Source organism: Pimephales promelas, chromosome 24 (assembly GCF_988280905.1).
Source record: "Pimephales promelas chromosome 24, fPimPro1.hap1.1, whole genome shotgun sequence".
Classification (NCBI taxonomy): domain Eukaryota; kingdom Metazoa; phylum Chordata; class Actinopteri; order Cypriniformes; family Leuciscidae; genus Pimephales; species Pimephales promelas.
Genome location: NC_142792.1, coordinates 28,453,315 through 28,477,988, shown reverse-complemented (window position 1 = coordinate 28,477,988; position 24,674 = coordinate 28,453,315). Strand labels below are relative to the sequence as shown.

At 41.7% G+C, this 24,674-nt stretch overlaps 2 protein-coding genes across 2 annotated transcripts in view; both read left to right on the top strand.

Moving 5' to 3' along the window:
* Positions 1 to 24,674, top strand: part of LOC148969338 (protein NLRC3-like) — a 287,825-nt gene that overhangs the window by 2,263 nt on the left and 260,888 nt on the right. The window lies entirely within an intron of this gene.
* LOC120487490 (NACHT, LRR and PYD domains-containing protein 3) overlaps positions 1 to 24,674 on the top strand; it is a 57,629-nt gene that overhangs the window by 5,062 nt on the left and 27,893 nt on the right. The window contains exons 2-5 of the mRNA XM_089126790.1: positions 3,915 to 3,959; positions 4,044 to 4,169; positions 4,444 to 4,491; positions 4,883 to 6,680. Coding sequence (XP_088982916.1) covers positions 3,935 to 3,959; positions 4,044 to 4,169; positions 4,444 to 4,491; positions 4,883 to 6,680 — 1,997 coding nt within the window. The 5' untranslated portion in view covers positions 3,915 to 3,934. The remainder of the gene's footprint in view (positions 1 to 3,914; positions 3,960 to 4,043; positions 4,170 to 4,443; positions 4,492 to 4,882; positions 6,681 to 24,674) is intronic.

The following is a 24,674-nucleotide window of genomic DNA, read 5'->3' as shown; positions in this document are numbered from 1 at the left end:
TATTGATTATAGATAGGACTACTTTATTTATTTGTGTCCATTGATTGTGAAGTTAGACATCGAAAATTTCAGATCAAGCGAATGGAGCTGCATGTTTTTTTCTGGTTATGAATTGTATTTTCCGTTATTACAGATAGCTATGCGAAGTGATATGGAACTGTAATGCGGTCGAGACCTGCCGGAACTACTTTACCCGTGCGTTTCCATGACAATAATTACACACCTTAGAACGTTCATCAGCCAATCTGATTCAAGCATTCAACGGCCCTGTCGTATAAATATATGATAATAATATGCGTTTATATTAGCCAATGTTACGCGTCTAAAACGTAATTTTTTCCTCTCACGATAATCCTTCCAAAAATCATGGCGATGGATGTTGGTAGTGGGCATGTGCCGTTATCAATTGTTCATGCTGTTGTGGCTAAATGTGTTTTGGGCAGCTCTATTATACATGCACTTGATACTATCTCCGACTACGCCACCTGAGGAATTTCACCCCAAGACTTTAACAACCTCTACTCAGAAGGCACACGCAGATCCTAACCATGGATGAATCAGAGACAATGGTAGTCGTACAAAAGTTTATTAATTGGTAAGACACAATAATTTTAAAAGGTGTTGGCCAGCAATCAAGTCAAGTCAAGTCAAGTCACATTTATTTATATAGCGCTTTTCACAATACAGATTGTATCAAAGCAGCTTCACAGTGATAACATGAAAGTAGCACAACACAGATCAACAACATTGCTAAACACTAAATAACCCCAACTGAGCAAGCTCAAAGCAAGCCAAAAGCAAGGCGACAGTGGCAATCACTCTCATCTCTTTGTTAAATCCTATCGTTGGCAGCAGAGGAACCTGGGCTTACCAACAGGGGCAGTCTCAAGATATCACCCTTAGAAAAATCACTCTTTTCACAGTGCACACACACACAAGCACACACTCAGCAACTCATGTCAGAGAAGACCACGACACACAGTGAGGATGCCACCACCAAAAGATCACTCGTCTGGCCCCCGGGTGCCCAGGTCCTGCCGACAAATGAAGAGGAGACAGTAAGAGAGAGCATTGATATGCACAGAAAACAAAATACAACAAATTACTGTAATGCCCAGAAGGGACCAACCATTTGGTCACCAGTCACCACAATCAAAAACGCAGAGAAAACAAAAGAAACTCAAATTAAATAAAATCACTTAATCAAATAATCCAATAAATTAGGCAGTTTGACTCAAGCAAACATTGTTTGCAAGCCACACATTAATTCACTGGTCACAATTGAACTACAAATACAGATTCAAAACATACTCGAACATGGAAATCAATGAAAGAAATAAAAACACTAAGCATATCACACTTCCTTACTGAGCCTAAGCCCAGAAAGTTCACTTTAAAAATAAAGTCATGAGAAACGTTTCAGTCCCGTGCAAGACGCGGGGAAATCAGTGGAAACAGAACAGCAGTCGTTGATGAAGCAGGACGTTGGAGCAATCAGCACTTTAGGATGAGGCACAGCATGTAATACTCATTCGGAACGCCGCTATTTCCCTTAACGTGCGCAGCAAAACATGCTGTTTCCGGTCCGGATCACGTCGCAAACTATGCGGTGGATAGAGCCAAATGTCTCTGACAAAACTCATTGGCCGGAACGGAGATAGGTCGTACACTGTCTCAATAGTCCACACCTGACTCTATGGGAAGCACCCACACCCAGTAGACATCACAGCCATTAGATAGCAGCTTCAGCGGTGTTTACGGGCAACCCATTCAACAGTGCACTCCGGCCAGGAAAGCAGCAGGGCGCGAGGGTGACGTCACAGCCCCAGAAAATGACACACATCAATAAACTGGTAGTTTGTGCTCTTATACGCAACAGGTGACAGGCCATTGGCCAAACCACAAACAAGTAGGAGGGGTCATAACCCATACTGCTACACTGTGATTAATTGATTGAGCTTTTAGCACGGTGTACGGTATTAGCACAATATTTTAATTGCACAAGAGATTGGGGGTATCTAAAAAAAACAACAACTTGCATCACAATGTGTAATTGTGATTGTCAAAACATTTCTTAACAATTTTTACATGGTATTTCAATTGAATTCTTGGATTTGATTTCAATCTTGATTCAATATTAACTCATTTGGATAAATATTAGGTAGGCTACAGTAAATAGCCTGCATGTTAATTTTTCTCAAGAAAAAATATATCTCACATAATGCTGTAAACAGAGAAATTAAATATAATGCAGTTTTCATTACAATAACAAGTAATGATAAGTAAACATAATAAATATGTAATATAGTGCACATATTTAGCAAAATATTCCTGCTATTTTTCTAGCCAATAACGTGCAGGTCATTAAATGGCTTTCCTGAGGTAAATGTAACGCTCTGGGACATTATTGTTCTCCTGCTGTTTTATTGACCTCTTTCCGGGGTTGAAAAACACTGATTGATCGATATTATGTATGAGGCAAAGTTGTGTAAGTCGTGTTTCTTTATAAAAAGTAACAGATGATCGGTTTACCTGAACTGAAGTGCGATCTGTCACGTCACATTTAGGCTGTAAGCTCCAAAACGGTATTTTTTGTCTGAATTGCGTAATAAAATGGACATAACCTGAGAGCTGATATTCGTTTCATATCAACAGTAACCTGCTCTGTAGTCTGTCGGTCTCAGTGTCCTCTTTGCTCTGTGATTTTTCTTTGCGTGAGAAAATGGATGTGTGGCACGAGAGGATAAAGGTAGAGCAAAACTCGAGAGCACGTAGATGTGAATTTGAGAACTTAAACAATAAATATTTGTACTTGCTCACTAAAATTTACACTCACAGCTCCAATGCGAAAACTTGTAAAATACAAATCTGAAGTTGAATGATGAAATTTGCACTCGAGGCAGGGGCAGATCTAGAAAACAAATCACAGGGTGGCAAGCAGGGTCAGGGATCATTTCTGGGGTGGCGAATGTTTATCGCATGTGTCAACAAGCCTACATCATCTCCTCATACAGTGAAAAGCTGAAAACACCACGAGCGTCACGTTTGCTACGCTTCAGTGTGTGTGTAGTAGAGCCGCATTGAGTGCTCATTCCCAGAGACACGCAGAACAATTGCAGTCTCTTTGAGCTTTAATATTCACAGACACTAGTCCATATCAAGATTTGATTCATTGTACACCTCTACTTTTGATTTATTCATTAAAAACATGGCGTATACCTGCGTATCACGTAGACTACTCCACAGGGTAGATGTATGTTTATGTCATTTCAGGTGTATTTAGTGAGTGTTATTTCAGTCGAACTGTTTATGCAGTTGTAAGATGTTTTCTTTCCAGAAGTACCACTACCGTATTATTGTTATTGGTGATGTTGCCTTATTTGCATTGTTCTTTATTATTGCACACAAAAAGAGGCGACAAATTGTACTTTTATATTTCCTTTATTTTGGGGTGAACAATTTGCTGTGTGATCCAAAGATATACTGGCACTGTATTTTGTTTTATTGTGAGTCTTCTGCCCTATGAACAGTAAAAGAAACAGAAACTCCTAACTAGTTATAAGGAATAAATACAAACCCCACTTATATTTGTTGGTCCTTTGTCATTTTCATGCGGCCACATATCCTGAAGATTATCTAAATCTAAAGCTACAGCAATATCTGTGCAAATATTCATGTTTTTATGCTGTTCCTATATTATTTTGGAGATTTAATGTAAAGTATTACGATGTCAAAATATATTTAAAACTTTACCGTTTATCACGATTATGAAAAAAATGACTAATAATAATAATAATTAGTATATTTTTAAATCGATTGATTGACAGCACTTATACTCTGCTCTTTTTTTGTATTTTTGTAAAGTGTCTGATAACATACAATCCATTAAAGACATTTGTGTTCTTGTCCAACAGCTGTAAGTCAGTAAAGGACAATGGCTTCTGACAACAAAAAAGGAGGTAATAGTGATAAAAGAAAATAATATCAGAAATGTTAAAGTTGTGATTTAAGCACTGTAATTAATCTCTCTATCTGTATTTCAGTCCAGATGAGCAGCAGTGTTGATGTGAAAGCTGAAACAAGAGCAACTGTAAACGCTCCTGTACTCGCTGGAAACACCATCACAGGCCCAGTGACCTTCAACATCATCTCAAACACTGCGGGAAATGGTAATGTAGTGTATATACAATAATGACCATAACACAATTTCTATAATAAAAATATAATATAATTATATAATATAGTAACTGGACTTTCTGATGCACACTATTAACAATCATCTATGAAATAATGCTTGCTGTGAATCCTATTCATAAGGAAGTTTAGTGTGTAGCCATATTGTTCAGAAATGCTTTAGGTACTTGCCACTTTATTCTTCTGTGTAACTGTATTTATTGTCTCTTTTCATTTGTATAAATGTTCTCATTTTCTCTTTCCTCACAGAGCCACAAAAAACCTTGGCGAAGGAGAAAACAGAGAAACAATTAGAAGGTGCAACCATCATTTCTTCACTATAGAGGTCTTAAAGGATTTAGACATGTTGGATGTATTTTGTATTCAGAAAACTGTCAAAAACTTTTGATAAAGTTGTGGGGCGTTTAATTCACACTTGTAGTTACAGTTAACATTAGCCCTAACTGTAACCCAACCCTTGACCCAAAAGCTAACTCTAACCCCTATAATCCTAACCCTTCAGCAAACCCATAACTCAGCTCATTAGCAGTAAATGTGGGAATCGGCCTGAACAAAGTGTAGTCACAGTAAATCCATAGTCTTGTATTAAATGTTAGCACATAGTAAAGGCACATAATAAAAAGTGTGGCCTAAAAATAAAACTCTTTTTGCCTGTAATTTAATCTGCTTACATTATTTTTTTAAACAGAGGAATTGCAAACGTTTTTGCAAAAACACAAAACCAGCATGCGAAAGAAAGCTAAATGTATTTTTGAGGGGAAAGAGGAAAATGAAGCAGATCTCAAAGCGGTTTACACAGAACTGTTCATCACAGAGGGAGATATGGAAAAGGTCAATCAGGAACATGAGGTTCTGAAGATTGATGATGCTTTCAAGAACAAACAAACACAGGACAAACCAATCAAATGCAATGATATTTTTACTGCATTGAAGAAAAACAATGAGGAAAAGACTGTGCTGACAAAGGGCGTCGCTGGCATTGGAAAAACTGTCTCTGTGCAGAAGTTCATCCTGGACTGGGCTGAAGGAAAAGCCAATCAGAATATAGACTGTGTGTTCCTGCTCCCATTCAGAGAGACTAATTTGATGAAAGATGAAAAGTTTAGTCTCCATAAGCTTCTGCTGGCATTTTATTCTGAACTGAAGGACCTGGAGAAATCAGAGTTATATAAGGGATGCAAGCTAGCATTTATATTTGATGGACTTGACGAGAGTCGGTTGCCTTTGGATTTTAAAACTAAAAGATCATTAAACACCATTGAGGAAGAGTCACCTGTAGACGTGCTGTTTACAAGTCTGGTCAAAGGGACTCTGCTTCCATCAGCTCTCGTCTGGGTGACCTCACGACCAGCAGCAGCCAATCAGATCCCTCCTCGGCATGTGGGTTTGTTCACAGAGGTGAGAGGATTCACTGACCCGCAGAAGGAGGAATACTTCAGAAAGAGATTCCCAGATGAGACTGTGTCCTCCAGAATCATCTCACACATTAAGACGTCTCGTACTCTCTACATCATGTGCCACATTCCCGTGTTCTGCTGGATTACGGCCACAGTCCTTCAGGATATTCTCATCAAGGACAATAAAGAGAACATCAGCACAACACTCACTGAAATGTACATTCACTTCCTGCTGATACAGATGAACATGAAGAACCAGAAGTACGAGGAACAAGAAGAAAGAGATTTTTCAAAGCTCTTACAGTCAAATAGGGAAATGATATTAAAGTTGGCCAAGCTAGCGTTTGAACAGCTGAAGGAGGAAAACGTTGTGTTCTATGAAAAAGATCTGAAATCATGTGGTATTGATGTGAGTAAAGACTCTGACTTCACAGGAATGATCGCTGAGATCTTTAAGAAGGAACACGGATTTTGTGAGTCAAAGATCTTCTGCTTTACACATCTGAGTGTCCAAGAGTTTCTTGCTGCAGTGCATGTGTTCCTCTGTTACCTGAACAAGAACATGCAGGAGCTTCAGTTCTTCTTTCATGAGCCCAAAGAGGATATCACATTACATGAGCTACTGCAAGAGGCTGTTGGTAAAGCCATGAAGAGTGAGAGAGGACATCTGGACCTCTTCCTGCGGTTTCTGATGGGCATTTCACTGGAATCCAGTCAGAAACTGCTCAAAGGCCTGATCACAGACACTGAAGACAAGACAGACACTGAAGACACCACAAAGAGCATCAGAAGAACAACTAGATACATTAAACAAAGACTAGACCAGTACATCTCAGAGGAGGCTTCAGTCAACCTATTTTACTGCTTACTTGAGCTGAAAGATAATTCATTATATGAGGAAATCCAGAGATACCTCGGTCCAGATGAAGATCCAGGAAGAAAACTCTCCTCTTCAATGTGCACAGTGCTGGTCTACACACTGCTGATTTCAGAGAAGGTGCTGGACGAGTTCGACCCAAAGAGGTTCACTTCATCATCAGCAGGCTACCAGAGACTCATTCCAGCTGTGAGATGCTGCAGAAAAGCCCTGTGAGTAATTACACAATTTCACAACAATTAAAAGATAAAATACAGTTCAGTGAAATATCTGGTCAACTCAACAAACTCAGGTTTTGCTTTCTCATTTGCTGATTCACTGTGTATGAAAAGGTGTCTCATAACTATGATGTCTTGCAGACACTTTCCCCTGTGTGTCCTGTAGTGTGAATGAACCAGTGATGTTTCCTCTAAACAGACGAGGTAGACAAAGCCTCCTAAAAAACTTCATGACAAAATAATCAACAGAAAAAAATCAGGGTTCACTCAATTTTGTGAAGTACTTTTTCAGTCATTAATATTTAAATAATACCTGCATATCCTCTAGAAAGTTTTATAGTTATCCTCATATAGTTTAAATCATTTTCATTCTTTTGAACTGTTTGTTTCAATTAACAGGTTTAAAATCACTGAAATAAGGTCATAAAACTCACATAAACATTTGTTCATTGGACTTGAACAAAGTCCTCAATTTTCCTTATACAAGATTATTAACCCTAACCTTATGAAAATGAAAAATTACGATGCTTGGAAAGCGATATTTTCAGATAGTGTCGTCCTCTGGCGTTTCACATAAAGGAAGACGAGTGGCACAAAAGAATATTTCCAGAGATTTTCCAGTTGTTGTTTTTTATAAACTGTCACTTTCATAAAAAATTTAAAAAAATAATTAAAAACCTAAAAAAAAAACGTGTAGCCTCAGAATAAACAATAGTTTTAATGGCAAGGGCTTAGGCCGGAGACACACTGGCTGCGTGGCGAAAGCGTCTCGTAAGCGTGGCATGTCCGTTTTTATTTCGGCTCCCATGTTAACCGATTAGTAGCCTGACTTTGTCATACTCATATTGCTGTCGGAATATGAGTCTGAAACTCCTCCGTATGGCTTTGATTATGAGGCGTGTCTTAACCGAACCAGGAAAAAAACAACTCTGCACTCAATTGGATAATCAGTAAACCTACAACCAATCAGAGCAACGCAGTAAGTCAGCTACTTTGAATGCAGTTGTCAACTACAGAACTTAATCAGGGTGGCTACAGGTATAACCAATTTAAATTTAAGACTTTTTAATACCACTTCTAAATTAAATTTAAGACCAAACTTACGATGGAAATATAAATTAAAACTCAAAATACACAGTAATATTTCCAAGTAAACACACTGTTTGTTCAAAAATATGGTGAAATGACAATAACCAATTGTCAATTGCGTACGTGCGGTCGCCTGTGGTGAAGTACAGTGGAGTGAAAAGAAATATAGAAGGCATTTTTATAAATGTCTTAAGCCTTGTATGTTTTAAATAATAAAGTATATTAATAAAGGCTTAGATTTAATTTACTAAAGGCATTTAACCAGTTTATTTATAGTGTACTGATAATAGTTTCATATAATTCGTTTGTTAATTAAACAAATAAAAATATAGAAAAAAAGACTGAGATATGTTTGGTTATTGTACCTTTTAATTAATAAATTAAAATTAATTTGCTATATTTCAGATCAATATATTTATTTTCCTTAATTTTAATTAACCCTAACTTTATTCTCATCATAAGAATTATAAATAATTGATTTCCATATAAAATAATACCACAAACACTTAAAAATAAACAGATTAGTGCCCTGTTTTGAGGACAAGAAATGAAAACCAATGCGATATGATGAATGTCCAAAAGATGGAACTCAGTCTCTGTAACGGCCACCTAGTGTTCAGTAGTGTTCATGACATGTTGATTAGGGATCGACCGATATGGATTTTTTAGTGCCGATACCGATACCGATTTTTTTCCCATCAGCCTTAGCCGATGACCGATACGGGCTGCCGATTTTCTTGAGCCGATATTTGGAGCCGATACATTTTGCTCCCTCAATTTACATCTTAAAAATAACATGATGTTAACAAATGTTACAGGTCTCAATTTAATAAAAGTAACATTTAACTAACTTCAAAAATTTATATTTAACAAATAGTAAAAACATGTGAGGTAGAACAAGAACAAGTAGATAAACAATTTAAAAAATATTAAAAACAAAGTAGAACAAAAAAAGTTCAGTGCTGAAAATGAATATTTAAGCATAAATTAAATAATTACACTATTGCACACAGTAGCAACCAGCATAATAAAGTGCACAGTGCACACTGTACTTCATTTTAAAAGAAACGAACTATGTACTGCATGGTTTCAATTTTCCTACATAAAATAAAATGAGCATGTCTAGTCTCTAATATTACTGCGATTGCGAGGGAGACAAACTCCACACGCCCCAAACCTCAGCCAGGTGGGTGCTGAATAAATCTCCCACAAAAAGCACAGAACAACGTTGGCATTCCTTAATCCTATGACCAGAGTTTGTTACCGTATGCATACTAGGGCTGTCAAAATTGCTCAAATGGCGTTTGCATATTCCCTCTAAGAAACATATTCGAACATCCCGTTGCGCGTTTTGTTGTTGACGCGCATTACATCAATAACAGGACACATTAATACAAAGAGACATAAACTACTAGTATTAGATAGTTTATTTGGGTTTAAACATATTTGACAACGTATTAAAAAGCAAGTAAATCAACTAATGGCCAAGACCGCAGAGCTCACTCTGTCTCGCCCTGGACTCGCTCAGGCTCTCTCTCTCTCTCGCCCTCACGGTCTCTGCGCGTCGGTTAAGTGAACAACAAACAAATGTTGAGTGCTAAACAAGAGTTTTGTGCAAGCAATTTAAGGTTGCGAGTCGCGACTCTTGTCCCAAATATAGCAGGCTTCATTCAGTGATTGAAGTTTCACAGTGTAGAACCGACAGTGAGCGCTCCGAGCGAGCTGTGTAGCTGTGGTAACGTTATTAGTCTGCAACCGCGGGCGTGTTTTTCCACATTCAAATATTAATTTTCACCTTCAAAATTAATAGATATTCGAATGTAGAATATTCATAGACAGTCATACTGAACTGTCTGCATACTGAACGGATAACCTAATGCTACACCTTAACTATTTGCAGCTTCTTAATACAATGGCAAGCAGTTAAGTTTTATAGACGAGGCATTCGCGTTTTCCATTTGGACCCACAAACTTGCTTAGTTGCAAGCACATAACAGTTATAGGGCGACGTGTTTCCATTTTCAAAGTGTTTGACAATATTTCAGCAGTCAAACATTTAAAAGATCCTTTGAAAGTTTAAGTTACCATTCTCGTGAAGAGCAGGTTGCACTCCGCTAGTGGAGGAGGGCGGGGCACGTGAACTGCAGCATCTCCAGCAGCACAGAGCTGCCCGTGGCCGCCTGTCTATAAATAACGCCGGGAAAAAAAAAAACTATCGGCGAACGCGCAGCGGTGTATCGGCCGATTCCGATACACGTAAAAACCTCAAATATCGGCCAGATATATCGGCCGGCCGATATATCGGTCGATCACTAATGTTGATATGCCTTTAAGATGACTTCTTCTATGGCGTTCGTTATTGTATGCGTGATGTTATGTGAGCGTGCACGCGCAGTGAGATTGAGAATGCTCGCGCAAAGAGGAAGATGACCGATCTATCGCGGGTTTGTTTTATTATAATGCGTTTACTTACACTTTGATTAGTAGAGTTTTACAGAGTGTTTTCTTTAACTTGTTAACATCCGCTCTTTCGACATGTATGTAAAGAGTGTGCCTAACTGAAAGAAAGCAACTATATAAGGACTCGTGGAACTACCAGTTCGTTTGTACTGTCTTTCCTATTCTTCATCTGGGCAGACTTCAAACTCTGACAGACGTTACAACACACAGACAGGGGTTGGATAAATATGTTTTGCTTTTAAAACTGTGTTTTAATGCGAATATAGGCCTACACACATATAAGTAAACACTTTGCAGACTGAATGTTGTCCTGTATGAACAAAATGACGGATGTTTTTCATGTCTCCACTGTTCGATCGCACCCGCGTGTCTCTAAACACACACACAGGTTACGTTACCTTGTAGAAAATATTCGACCTGGCTGGCAGAACGATTGCCTTTGCCTGCATCTTTGCGGTGACATGACAAACATATTTAAGACCTATCCAATCTGAATTTAAGACAATTTAATACTTTTTAAGGCATTATTTTTAAGAAAATTGATTTAAGACTTTTTAATACTTTTTAATCATGTAGGAAGGACGCAGTGGTGGAAAGAGTACTGAAAAAACATACTCAAGTAAAAGTACTATAACATTCCAAAAAATGTAGTGTGAGTAGAGTAAAAACTACTTGTCCAAAAAACTATCTAAAAAAATATCTATCATCCATCTTTTTAAAATGCATCAAATCAGTACACTCATCATCACCATTTAAATTATATTATTTGGGGGAAAAGCATTTAAAATTAGGCGAAAAGCCACTGGGCCTGAGCATGTTATTGTTGCACATAAAATATCAAAATTCAGCAAAGAATTCAAAAACCTTTAGAAACTCATATGATAGTTCAGCATCACACACCAAGAGATGGGTTAAATAAAATAAAAAAAAATACCCAATTTCTCTCCAAACCGTTACCAATGTTAGTGTTTTGATAAATGAGAAACACTAATATTATCATATTACCTCAACTAATGCACTGAAAAAGGCTAAGATAGTGAGCTAACACTAATTACACACGTTTATTCCATGCTATTAAAAATGTTACAATTTAAAACGTAAATGCATTGTTCTAGAAGGGTGGCATCATCCCTTACATTTTACACGGCTACATTTACTCACATATAATGGTGATAATATAATTTGTAAGGAAAATCGTGCATTAAATAGGGAAGTTATATCCAGGAAACTTTTACAAAAGAAACAAACACACTTTGTCTCAGAAGTCTCGGCTAAGCTGTTTTATCAGCAGCATCCACAAAAAAAAAAAAAAAAAAAAAAAAGTTCAGCATGAAAAATGTTTTTGCGCAAGTGCACTTGCCAAATGAAGACGGATCATATAATGGATCAATCAAAAAACGCTGTTTATTAATGAGCTGTGCTAATTTCTTATTAAGTAATTCAGTTCAAGTTAACGACATGGTGCACTGATTCTGAATCTGGCGGCATGGTGAGCGCGAGACGCGGCAGTGCACAGATTGTGACGCGCGTCTCTCCTGTGATTATGAAGTAAATGGGAGCGGGAATTCACCGCATTCTGAACTCGTCTCGCAATTCCCCCAACATCAGACCAAATGTTAGGCCATGTAGACAGGCCAGCCTATATAAATATCATATTAAGCAGAAATGTGAAATGTACCTTAGCATATTAGAGGAAGACGCTGATATCTGGATTGAATTGATGCGTGATGAATGCACTTCCACAGCAGTCACGAGTAACAGCAGGAATAGGCGCGGTACGTTTTCTATGCTTAATTTGATTTGATGACAGTCACGAGACCGATTACTCGATCCAATCACGTTGATGGATAAAAATGAAATTAAAACAAGCATGTAACGAGTAACGGCCACAAACAGAAGGAAAATAGCGGAGAAAAAGTACCGATACATCACTTAAAATGTACTCAAGTAAAAGTAAAATTACACAATTTTAAACTTACTCAAAAAAGTACAATTTCTGAAAAAAACTACTTAATTACAGTAACGTTAGTATTTGTAATTCGTTACTTTACACCCCTGGAAGGACGGCAAAAATATCTTTCCGATCGACAAATGCCTTGATTGCAGTTCTCTGTTTGTCTATTAAAATGAATGCGCTGTTGATTTATTTTACAAAAGATGCGACAGCGGAATCTATACATCTCAATTCTCCAGCTGCAGTCATCTTTGACAAGCGCTCTCGCATCTGTCCATCATCGTATAAAGCCCGCCCTGGCAATTTGATTGGCCCGATCATTTTTTTACTGATCATAATTACTCCTCAATGACAATCGAGTCCAGACCGAACTTCCCGGCCAAAAAATGTTGTGGGCGGAGTTCGGGCTGGCATCCATACTAACAGATTAGAGGTGTGTTCAACATCGCCTGCGGCTGGATGCAACCGATCGGCGAGAACAGCCGCGTGCAGGCGGGGAGGAGCTGCAAACGGAGATTTTTGCAGCTTCGTCTGACAATTTCTGGTTCCCGTAGTGACGGCTCACGTGGTGTTTGCATGCTTATACCACAGCTGAAGTGAAATAAATGCAACACTTGCCAAATAAACAGATATTTCAGACACATTTTCATTCAATACTTTACTGCTTCATACAGCATCTGTTTGAACTAGTATAAAGTTCAAAATAAGCCTATAATCACGTGGAATCAACGTTTTTTAATCAGTTTTATTTTGATAAACATGATAAACATGACACAATATAACATTGCGACTACATGAAAAGACTGTTTACTGTTATAAAAAACTGATTTGTGAGCTTTAGTGGAACTAAAGGTGTGAGAATAAACAGGAAATGCACGTGATCGTTGTCATGCGGTGAATCCGGCGAATCGTGGAACAGCTGTGACATCATCAGAGCTCATGCAGCCGCTCTTGAGTAGCTGCGCTGGCTGAGTCCTGCTACTCTCGTATCGCTCTCGCGGTACTTTGATGGCATACATCACAGTCACGTGGAGTCAGTGTGAGAGACCGTGTGCGTCTGCAGCTGATTATAGATTGCTCGTCAACTGAGTCTTCCTCGGTCAGAAGGAATAGGCAAATCCAATGATGCAGTTTACATCTTTATTGAGGAGGATAAGAGTTTGCCGATATCAATATGACACAATATGTGTCGATGTGTGTATGTGTGAGTGTGTGTGTGGTTATCTGAAACAGAAAATACAATAAAGTGTATATTAACAAACATGTAGGATAGTTTCATGCAGTTGCATAAAGAAATGGACCGTAGTACAACCAAAATCCTCTAGAGGGAGCTCTAACACTATAAATGAACTTGCATAATTACCACAAATTTCCACACAGCGAAAAATGCCAAAAAACAGGCAATCTATGCATTAAATATAATATTTGGGGTATTTGCAAAGCAATAATTAAAGTATACACAGTAAATGACTACTATATGAGGGAATGCAGAGCGATTTGGATAAGAAACGGTATAGTAGTATTGAGTTACACGATTAACAATCTCCTCATCTGAGCTAATAACTCTGTATTGAACATAATTTATGCAAAACACCGTACTTACATCTCAAGGACGCACACAGCGCTCTTACACACAATATTAGCGAAGGATTAACAAAGGATGTCAGTTTTCTGCTCTGAGGATGCTACTTCTCATAACTAGACCGCACCGAAAGTGAAAGCGGCTCGCGCAACCGCGAGCGATCGGAACTACAATGAACGCATGCATTATGGGTAACGTAGTCTACGTAAGAGCACGGACTTTTAACAGCCGCCCCTGTATTTGCCTAGCAAATACACTCATTCAAAAGTAAACTAGTTTAAGAAGTGTCATTTGAATCCTCAGGCATTTCAGGGAGTTCCACCAGTTTGGTTACCGGGCGAATGTAGATACTGTCTTTAACCTTCACCTCTGCCGCTCGAACAACACCATCTGTCCCTGGGAAAACCTTGGTGATGGTACCAACAGGCCAAAGTCCTCTGGGAAGGTTGGAATCAACGATCATCACAATTTGTCCCACAGTAGCATTATCAGTAGTTTTCCTCCATTTATGTCTCAACTGAAGCCCAGGGAGGTAATTCTGGATGAAGCGTTTCCAGAAATGATCACTGATCACCTGACTGTGTTTCCATCTTCTGTTGGAAAGGACATCATGAGGGCCATATACTGCCTGTGGTAATGCAGCGTCGCGCCGCCCCATTAGCAGCAGGTTTGGCGTGATGGGGTCCAGGTCAGCTACATCAGAGGAAGCATATCCGAGTGGTTTAGAATTAAGGAGCCCTTCAACCTCTATGAGAGCTGTTAGGAGCACTTCCTCTGCTACTACTTGATCTTTCAGGATACCTTGCAGGGCTGACTTGACAGATCGGATTTCCCTCTCCCAAGCTCCCCCGAAATGAGGAGAGTATGGAGGGTTGAAGTGGAAGTTGATAGTCTGATTAGCCAGTTGTTGCTGAAACTTTGGTGCCATGCTCTCAAAGGCGACCTGTAGTTCTTTATGGCCACCCCTGAAATTGGTTCCCCGGTCGGACCACAGCTCGTACGGCTTTCCCCGGCGTGCAATAAACCTGCGTAATGACATTAAGAAAGAGTCAGTATCAAGGCTAGGGATGAGATCTAAGTGGACACATCTGGTGGTGAGGCATTTGTAGATGATTCCCCAGCGCTTCTCTCTCCTACGCCCAATCTTAATCAAGAATGGTCCGAAACAGTCTACGCCTGTAGACCAAAAGGGTGGTTTGTAGAGTCTCAATCGAGATAAGGGAAGGTCAGCCATTTTTGGTGTGGAGGGTGAGGCTCGCCATCTCCTGCAGTCCACACACCGATACTGATGTTTTTTAATGGCCTGGCGACCTCTGAGGATCCAGTAAGTGCGGCGTAACTCTGCATAGAGTCTCTCTACACCAGGGTGGAACAGCTGAACATCATAATGCTTTATGATGAGCTGAGTCAGAGGGTGATCAGGTGATAATACAACTGGGTGGATGCTGCCAGGATCTACATCTGTCGCTTGACGCAGGCGGCCGCCCACTCTGACTAGTCCACTGGGGCTGTCATACTCAGGGGAAAGGGCGCTGAGACGACTGCTCGGGCGAACAGGGTTACCTGCTTGTAAGGCTTGGACCTCCTCTGGGAAACTGTCCTTCTGTGCAGATTGAAGCAGCTGGGTCTCTGCCTCCAGGCGTCCATTTGCAGTGTAGGGGGTAGCCGCCCCCTGCAGGGATTGGTGAGTGGCCAGAATCAAATCATCTAAAGATGTGTACTGTGCTGGATCTGGCAGGCTTGGTGATACAGCTGTAAGACCACAGAAGACAGTCTTTCTGAGTTCTTCACTACCACATTCTAGGAACTCTGTCGGGGACTTCGGCCAGGTGTCAGGAGTCTGTGTGAGAAAGTGTGGACCCTGTGACCATCGACTGGAGACCATGAGCTCTGACAGTGGCTTCCCTCTTGTGATGTCGTCAGATGGATTATCATCAGAGTTCACATACCTCCACTGTTCCGGAGAAGTAAGCTCCTGTATCTCACAGATCCTAGTCCCCACAAACACTTTGTACCTGCAGGAACTGGACTGAATCCACTGAAGCACTGTCGTTGAATCTGTCCACAGATAGACTGAGTGAAGGGGTAATGTTAGCTCAGTTTGGAGTACCTTGGCCAGTTGGGCTCCAGTGAGCGCAGCACACAGCTCCAGCCGGGGTATCGACACCTGCGCTACTCTGGAGCGTGCCATGATGAAGGAGGTGGAGATGTGAGTCTGCTGCTCAATGACTCTGAGATAGGCCACAGCTCCATACGCCTTCTCTGAGGCGTCACAGAAGACGTGAGCCTCATAGGTAGCACTGTTGCTGTTGTGAGGAAGAGTGTAACATCGAGGTATGGTGATATACTGAAGGTAGGACAATTCCTTTTCCCATTCGAGCCAGGACTGAAGCAGGTTTCCTTCTATGGGATCATCCCATCCTCTTTCTGTGCTCCACAGGGCCTGCACAATGAGCTTTGCTCTTGTAGTGTAGGGGCAGATATAACCCAATGGGTCATACTGACTGGCCAGTACTTTGTAAACATTGCGCAGCGTCACAGTTGTGTAGGTTACAGGGCGGTGCTTATATCCCAGGACGTCAGTAGTGCAGTGCCAGCTGAGACCCAGTGTAGACTCCTGAGGATCAAGGCTTTTAAGGTTTAGCCATCGTTCACAACTGTCTGACCTGGCTGTACCTGGCAGATGAGCGACCACTTCAGGGATGTTGCTAGCCCACTGCCGTATTTCGAATCCACCTTGGATAAGCAGCTCTCTCATTCTGTCAATGAGCAACTTGGCCTCTTGTGGGTCAAAAAGGGACTGCAGACAGTTGTCCACATAGAAAGCGGTATGGACAGAGTCGTAGACGTCTTCAAAGGTGTCTCTGTGCTCCCTTACGTGGCTCTGAAGGGCAAAGGTAGCACAGCAGGGGCTACACGTTGTCCCAAAGGGCAGGACTCTCCACTCATAGACATCTGGGGGCCTCTCTGTTTCACAGTCTCTCCATAGGAACCGCAGCAGGGGACAGTCTTCCGGGAGCAGGCGGATTTGGTGAAACATGGCCTTTATGTCTCCGCTCACTGCTACAGGATACTGCCGGAAACGCAGAAGTACACCCAGCAGTGTAGGCCCCATGGGAGGTCCTGGCAGGAGGTACTGGTTGAGAACAGTCCCCTGGAACTCAAAGGAGCAGTTAAAGACCACCCGAGCTTTGTTGTTGTGATGTACAATGTGGTGTGGTACATACCAAGATTCAGCAGAGCTATGAATCTCTTCGGGAGTCAGCTTGACAACATAACCAGAATCTATCAGCCTCTTGATCTCCTGGTTGTATGTAAGTGCCAGGTCAGGATTCCTAGCTAGCTTACGCTCAGTGGACCTCAGAAGGCCTTTAACTACTTCAGAGGAGACATGCATCTGTGGGAAGTCCGTCTTCCTGAGCAGGGGGGTGGCATATCGCTCTACACCATCCACAGGTACTCTGATAGTCTTGGCCTCTAACATGGCTATGGCCTCTTTGTCCTCCTTTGAGCGTGTGACCTCCTTCCCAGGTCTATGAAGAGGAGCATCTAGTTGCCACAGACACTGTACATCCCGTTGAAGGGCAACGGCAGGAGAAAGACATGATATGTTCAGGCAGTGCACCTCCCCCTTCTGAGTAGGCATACTGCAGCTCGGACCCTGGATGGCCCACCCGAGCTTAGTGCAGACGGCAACAGGTCCTTGGGCTGAACCTCGCAGGATAGAACGGACAGGAGTTATGAGGTGAGCATTGTCAGATCCGATTAGCACAAGTGGCTGTATCTGATTGAATCCTTCAAGCTGCACTTGTTGTAGGTGATGATACTTCTCCTTTAAGAACTCCACTGGGCATGACTGTTCAGCTAGGCTGAGCTGTTGGGCTGTAAAGGCACGCGTGATCTTGTAGCGTATTTTCGGCTTGGCCTTTGGGGACACATGGAAAGAGACATAGCCTCCTTTAATCTGGATAACATCTTGACGAATAGTACGCAGAGACAGAGTTTCCTCCTCCTGGATTAAGCCTAACGACTTGACAGCAGCAGGGAGTATAATGGTTTTCTCTGAGCCATCATCAAGAAGAGCATATGTGTCCAGAGATTTCCTTTGATAGTGTAACTGGATGGGCACAACCTTAAGCATCACACGGCCAGAATGACTGGTGGGAGCCAAAAACACTCGACTGGTGCTCACTGTTAGGATGTTCGGGTCCCTCCTCTTCGCTTCAGACAGGTCATGAAGCACTAATAAGTGCTGTTCTCCACAGGTGCTACACATCTTCTTAAGAGTGCACTGGTCAGGGGTATGTTTACGGCCACAGCGCCAACATTTGGATTTTTCTTTTATCCAAGAAGCTACAGCTTTGAGGTCTAGCTTCTTAAAATCTACACAGCCACTGAGGTAGTGCTCTGTCCCTTCACAGTATGGGCAGTATGGCTTAAACGGCTTCTTCTTAGAGGAGGGATAAAGATTAGTTGTGTGTGCCTTAGAGTCTATCTTTGGCTGTGTTTGAGCGGGATCTGAGCCATAATAGATGGATGTAGACTTACTCTGTGCCCTGGACCCTGCAGAGGCTCTGGGGTTCCCCTTCTCTGGGCGTGATCTGTCTGAGGACTGTAGCTGAATGGCTTGCCGTGATAACTGTAGAACTTGGGACTTGCGTTCAAGCCACTCGGAGAAGTCGTACATGTTGTAGGTTCTACTGCTGCCAGTGCGTATGATGCCACGTGTGATGCAGTACTCTATGAAACTGTCTCTGTAGCTAGGCGGGAGCTTAGTGAGTAACCTGTCTACGTGTGAACCACACTGGAGCTCGCTGGCTGCTACATCGTCCATAGTACTGAGGAGGCCCACTAGGCTGGACACCGCCAGGGAGAAATCTTCAAAGGCTTGAGATTCACCTGCCTTAATAGGAGAGCAGTTAAGTATAGCACTCAGTTCACTCTGGACTAATTGCCTGGGTTGCCCATATCTCTGCTCCAAAGCTTTCATTGCACTAGTGTATGGAGTGCGGTCGTGAATATAGCGTCTGGCCACTTGTAACGCACATGGATGCTCTAACTGATCTATCAGAATGTGATATTTATACTCCTCTGTGAGATGAGCATGTGGCCCAAGTAGGCTGTCCAATCCTTTCTTCAGTAATATAAAATCACTATCTCTGCCTGATTTGAATGTCACCAGTCTAGGCTTCGGGATGCCGTATGAAGATGCTAGGAGCATCTCCATCAGGTTTGGCTGGGTGATTTCAGCTGCAGGAGATACTGTGTCTTGTGCAGTAAACGCAGCAGGCAGTGAAGGGTAGGCAGAGACTGGTGGATAGGCTGAATCAGGAGGTGGAGCAGCATACAGCTGGCTATAAGTCTGCGACGCTGATATCCCCGGTGGTGGCTGATACAGTGACGCTGAGACTGCAGAGAAGTCATGGGATTGTGCAGAGAGTACCTGAGCGGAGCTGCTTAGAGGCTGTGAGTGTTGGTACCTCTGACTGAATAAGGGCTCAGCTTGACGTGGTTCAAACCTCCCAAACTGTACTGATTGGGCTACTTGGTTGACAGGTTGTAGAGTAGGCTGAATCACATGACTCATTCTGGGGGTTGGAGCAGATAGCGGAGCCGGTTGAATACCTGGATGGGCCACAGGGATTCTCAGCTGGGGAGCAGGCCGTGGCGCAGGCCAAGATGGAGACTGACTTGCAGGCTGGAATGCAGTATACACTCTGGGCTGCAGTACAGGCTGTGTCACTGTCGGTTGCTGAAGCACAGGTTGAGGTATTAGCACTGCGGCTGGCTGCTGTGCAGGTTGAGCTACAGAATTCGGTGACAGCGGCACTGGCTGATTATTTGAAACAGGCTGAATGTTAGGGCTTAATGGTAATGGAGCTGACTTTGGTGCTGGATGAATGGGGTTTGGATGTTGCAACGGTGAAGATGCAATAGGTTCTACTGGTCTTAACAGGTTCACAGGTGTTCCAGTGTCCTGTCTCTCTGATGGTGTCAGTACATGTAGCTGATCAGTAGTATGTATGCTGCTCATGCCCACACTGCTGTGCTGTGGCGATTGGAGTAGAGCAGGAAGTGAAGCGGCTCTATCTTGCTGTTGAGCATTACTCTGAGTAGGGAGAGGACTGCATGATTTACACGCTCGCTCCAGTTGTTCCACACGCTTGGTCAATGCACCACTGGTCTCCTTCATTGTGATTTGCATCTCATTCATCGTTTTCAATACACTGCCCCAAACTGCCTCCATTCTCTTCCATTTTTTCATCTTCTTCTCCTTATCAGATTCCTCTGAACTGCTACTGCTTGAAGACTCTGTATCCTCTGGATCAGGTAGGTCGTGCTCATACTCCGCCAGATGTCCCGGAAGCTTTCTACTCCTTCTTGGACGGGAACTATGTTTTGGACTCTTTTCCTGAGGAACTTCATCTTGTGGAGTTGCCATCTTGTTGACTCAGCCAATAAACCTCCGGCTCGAAGGACCACTTGTGAGAGACCGTGTGCGTCTGCAGCTGATTATAGATTGCTCGTCAACTGAGTCTTCCTCGGTCAGAAGGAATAGGCAAATCCAATGATGCAGTTTACATCTTTATTGAGGAGGATAAGAGTTTGCCGATATCAATATGACACAATATGTGTCGATGTGTGTATGTGTGAGTGTGTGTGTGGTTATCTGAAACAGAAAATACAATAAAGTGTATATTAACAAACATGTAGGATAGTTTCATGCAGTTGCATAAAGAAATGGACCGTAGTACAACCAAAATCCTCTAGAGGGAGCTCTAACACTATAAATGAACTTGCATAATTACCACAAATTTCCACACAGCGAAAAATGCCAAAAAACAGGCAATCTATGCATTAAATATAATATTTGGGGTATTTGCAAAGCAATAATTAAAGTATACACAGTAAATGACTACTATATGAGGGAATGCAGAGCGATTTGGATAAGAAACGGTATAGTAGTATTGAGTTACACGATTAACAATCTCCTCATCTGAGCTAATAACTCTGTATTGAACATAATTTATGCAAAACACCGTACTTACATCTCAAGGACGCACACAGCGCTCTTACACACAATATTAGCGAAGGATTAACAAAGGATGTCAGTTTTCTGCTCTGAGGATGCTACTTCTCATAACTAGACCGCACCGAAAGTGAAAGCGGCTCGCGCAACCGCGAGCGATCGGAACTACAATGAACGCATGCATTATGGGTAACGTAGTCTACGTAAGAGCACGGACTTTTAACATCAGCGCTGCATCAAGTCAGACAAAATTTCTAACCGGCATGCACTGTTTCAAGTCAGCCGCCGATCGGTCTGCGCAGAGCTGCATGAAGTCGAACAAGCCTTAGAGCTTGCACACTGCCTGCGTGACACGCGCGTCTCAGGCGTGGGAAACGCGTGCATGCTAGAAATGGAACCGATGCCTATTTTTCACGCGACACGCAAGCGTGTTGGAAGCGTTTCCTGGCAAAAAAAACAATAGGAAACAATGTGTCATTTTGTACATGAATACATATGAATAAATTACATTTTGATGTTTGAAAGTCTAGGTTTTGACAAACATTCAGATATCAATGTAATTTAAACAAATAATAATAATAATTATCAGTTTTCAAATATTGCCATTATTTTTGCCTATACTGTATATAATTTCATGTCATTTTTATTTTTTAAACAATTGAGTCCTGGTGTCCACTACAGAGAACATAGCATAACATAAACATATCTTTTCTTTTTTTTTTCATTTGTTTCTTATGCTCATAACAATGTGATTACATGAAGAAGTAAAAAACTTTTGAAAAAAAAAATGAAGTTCTGGGGCTCACGAGAATATAAAGATAAGTTAGACTAGAATAACAACATGTATGTCTTCGGGTAATGGTCCACCATCAGGCTAAATATAGGCTCTTTAAAGCTACACAAAATTTAAAAAATGTTATTGAAATAACAGGAGGTGGAGGTGGCGCTGCTCGGCGGCTGACACGCACACGGGAGCTCTGACTGTTTGGTGTTCGTTTGTTTGGTTAAATGTTTGTTACGCTGTTTTAACTTCTTTCTTTTTAAATTGCGGATCTTCTATGTCAATTCGGGTTTTCGATTTGTTTGAATTGCTTCGAAACGCGGGCAACTGGATGTAAACAATGGACAACAGCATGGCTTGTTTGGAACTCTTCCTGGTGATCACTCTACTCTCTCTACTTGTGGCAAACGCTGAGCCATCTAGGATATCTTATGGCAGACATCAACTTCTTCAGCTGGGCTTAGCAACGCAGCTGCAGTGGACACCTCCAATAGACTTTCCCTTGGAATGCCTACGTCCAACTGAACAGCGATCTGACAGGACAAAGAGAAAGCGCGGTTCGAGGGGAGGAATTAAACGCCGCGTTCGTGCAAGGGGATTTAAACCCCCACTTCCAACTATAGTCCTCTCAAATGTGAGATCGCTAAGGAACAAATTAGATGAACTCCATGCCTCTACGCAATACAGGTATGAATACAGAGAGAGTTGTCTGTTATGTTTTAGTGAAACTTGGCTAAACAACTCAGTGAATGACGACAGTCTTTCCCTTCCTGGCTTTGGTACACCGTTGAGACTTGATAGAGATAAACAAGCCACGGGAAAGTCGATTGGTGGAGGACTATGTATGTATATTAACAACAAGTGGTGTAGACACCATATCGTGAGACACACCTTCAATTCCCCAAACTTAGAATTGCTATCAGTTTCCCTAAGACCTACTTATTTACCACGAGAGTTTGGGCAACTATTTGTTTGTCTAGTGTATATTCCCCCTGATGCAAACTACAAAGAGGCTGCAGACGCGATATATCACCATATACAAGCACTAGAGACAGCGTCACCAGATACTCCCAAACTTATTCTGGGTGATTTTAACAGCTGCTCTTTGTCATCTGTATTACCTCAATACCAGCAATATGTGAAGTGTGCCACACGTGGATCAAAAATAATTGATTTATGCTATGGAAACATAAAAAATGCCTATAAAGCAGTGAACAAAGCAGCGATTGGCGGATCTGATCATAACGTGGTTTTTCTGTTGCCCTCTGTTACGTGGTTGTACGTTGGGGACACTGTTTGTGTTGTTCTTGTTCGTTTTGTGGTTTTCTGTTTCCTGCCTTATAGGTCACGTGACGTCTCCCCGGTTGTGAGTGGGCGGGGCTGACTGTTTTAAAAGGACGGAGATTCACATTCGCTCTCTCTCTCACTGGGTTTAGACCTCGCTCTCCCTCTGGTGCGGTCGGACGCCGTGCTCTCTCCCATGTTCCCTCCTCGCCGTGGTTGCTCATGTCGGAGCGGATGCTGTACCCAAAAGCTCCCATGGGCTTGGCCGATGTTGCCTTTGAGCTAGATGGCGTCGGAACGGTGTAAACAGACCATGCATTAACCCCAGTACCTGTTCTGACATTTGTGTGGGTGTATGACGAAGTCGTTTATTTTTGTTTTGAGTTGGTGGTATTGGTGACGGGTTTTTCACTTGTTTAGTCTAAGATTATTTTAGAGCAGCAGTCAGTGGACCCGGAAGACTCACCGAGAACTTGTCTTTGTTTTGAACGGGAGGCAGACAAGAGTGTTGGATTCGGTAGATATTAGTGAGCAGGGTTCTTCTTTCTGTTTGCTTTATGTTTATTTTACCACCAGACTTTGTTACCGTCCTACCTGTCTTTCTTATTAACCACTGACAATAAATTATTTTTATATTGTCCACGAACGTTCTTGTGGTTTCTTTATATGTTAGGATGTCCCTGTTTAAATTCATTTAGGGGGCTCGTAACACCCTCTTATCAACAAAAATTGAAAAGGGAAAAATCTAAAATGACATCGGTGCGTTTGTGGGATGATAACAGTGTGACAGCTCTTCAAGGATGTTTTGACTGCACTGATTGGAGCGTTTTTGATTGTGCAGATCTTGACGAGCATGCGGATGTTGTCACGTCATATATTAATTTTTGTGTGGACAATGTGACTGCGACAAAACGCGTGAAACAATTTGCTAATTCAAAACCATGGATTACTTCAGAAATTAAAAAAACTGTTAGTGGAGAAAGAAAGAGCATTTAAAGAAAATGATCGATGTGGAGGGAAGCTGATTCAGAAGGAAATACAGAAGAAAATTAAACAGGGAAAAAGACATTATAAAGATAAAATTGAAAGACATCTTCAGGAAAATAATTCGCGCATGGCATGGAGGGGCATAAAAACTATCATAGGTCAAAACCACCACTCTAATACTATGGTACATTCAGTCGAGCAAGCAAATGCCATGAATGAACACTTTGCACGATGGGAGAATGCTGTGCCAGCAAATCCAATCAGCCTTGAAGGAAGTGCAAGTGTCTCAATCAGGGTAAGCTGTGAGGAAGTGGGGAGGATCTTTTCCCACATCAAGATTCGGAAAGCTGCTGGCCCGGACAGGCTGGAAGGCACTATCCTTAAGAGCTGTAAAGCACAATTGAGCCCAGTGTTCAGAGGGTTGTATCAGAAATCACTCGACACACACAAAGTCCCAAATATTTGGAAGACTGCAGAAATTGTGCCATTTCCTAAGAAACTCAAACCAGATGGACAGAATGATTTTAGACCAGTAGCACTTACTTCAGTTGCTATGAAATGCTTTGAGCGGATCATTTTAACTCATCTTAAAGAACAAACCAAAAAACACATGGATACATTACAGTTTGCCTATAAAGAGAAAAGAGGTGTGGAAGATGCAGTAGCAACGCTCCTAAATGGAATTTATAAACATCTTGAAACTCCTGCCTCTTATGTTCGCATCTTATTTGCAGACTTTTCCTCAGCTTTTAACACTGTTCAGCCAAACATGTTACTAGAGAAGCTGACATTTATGGGTGTAAACCTTAATCTGGTAAAGT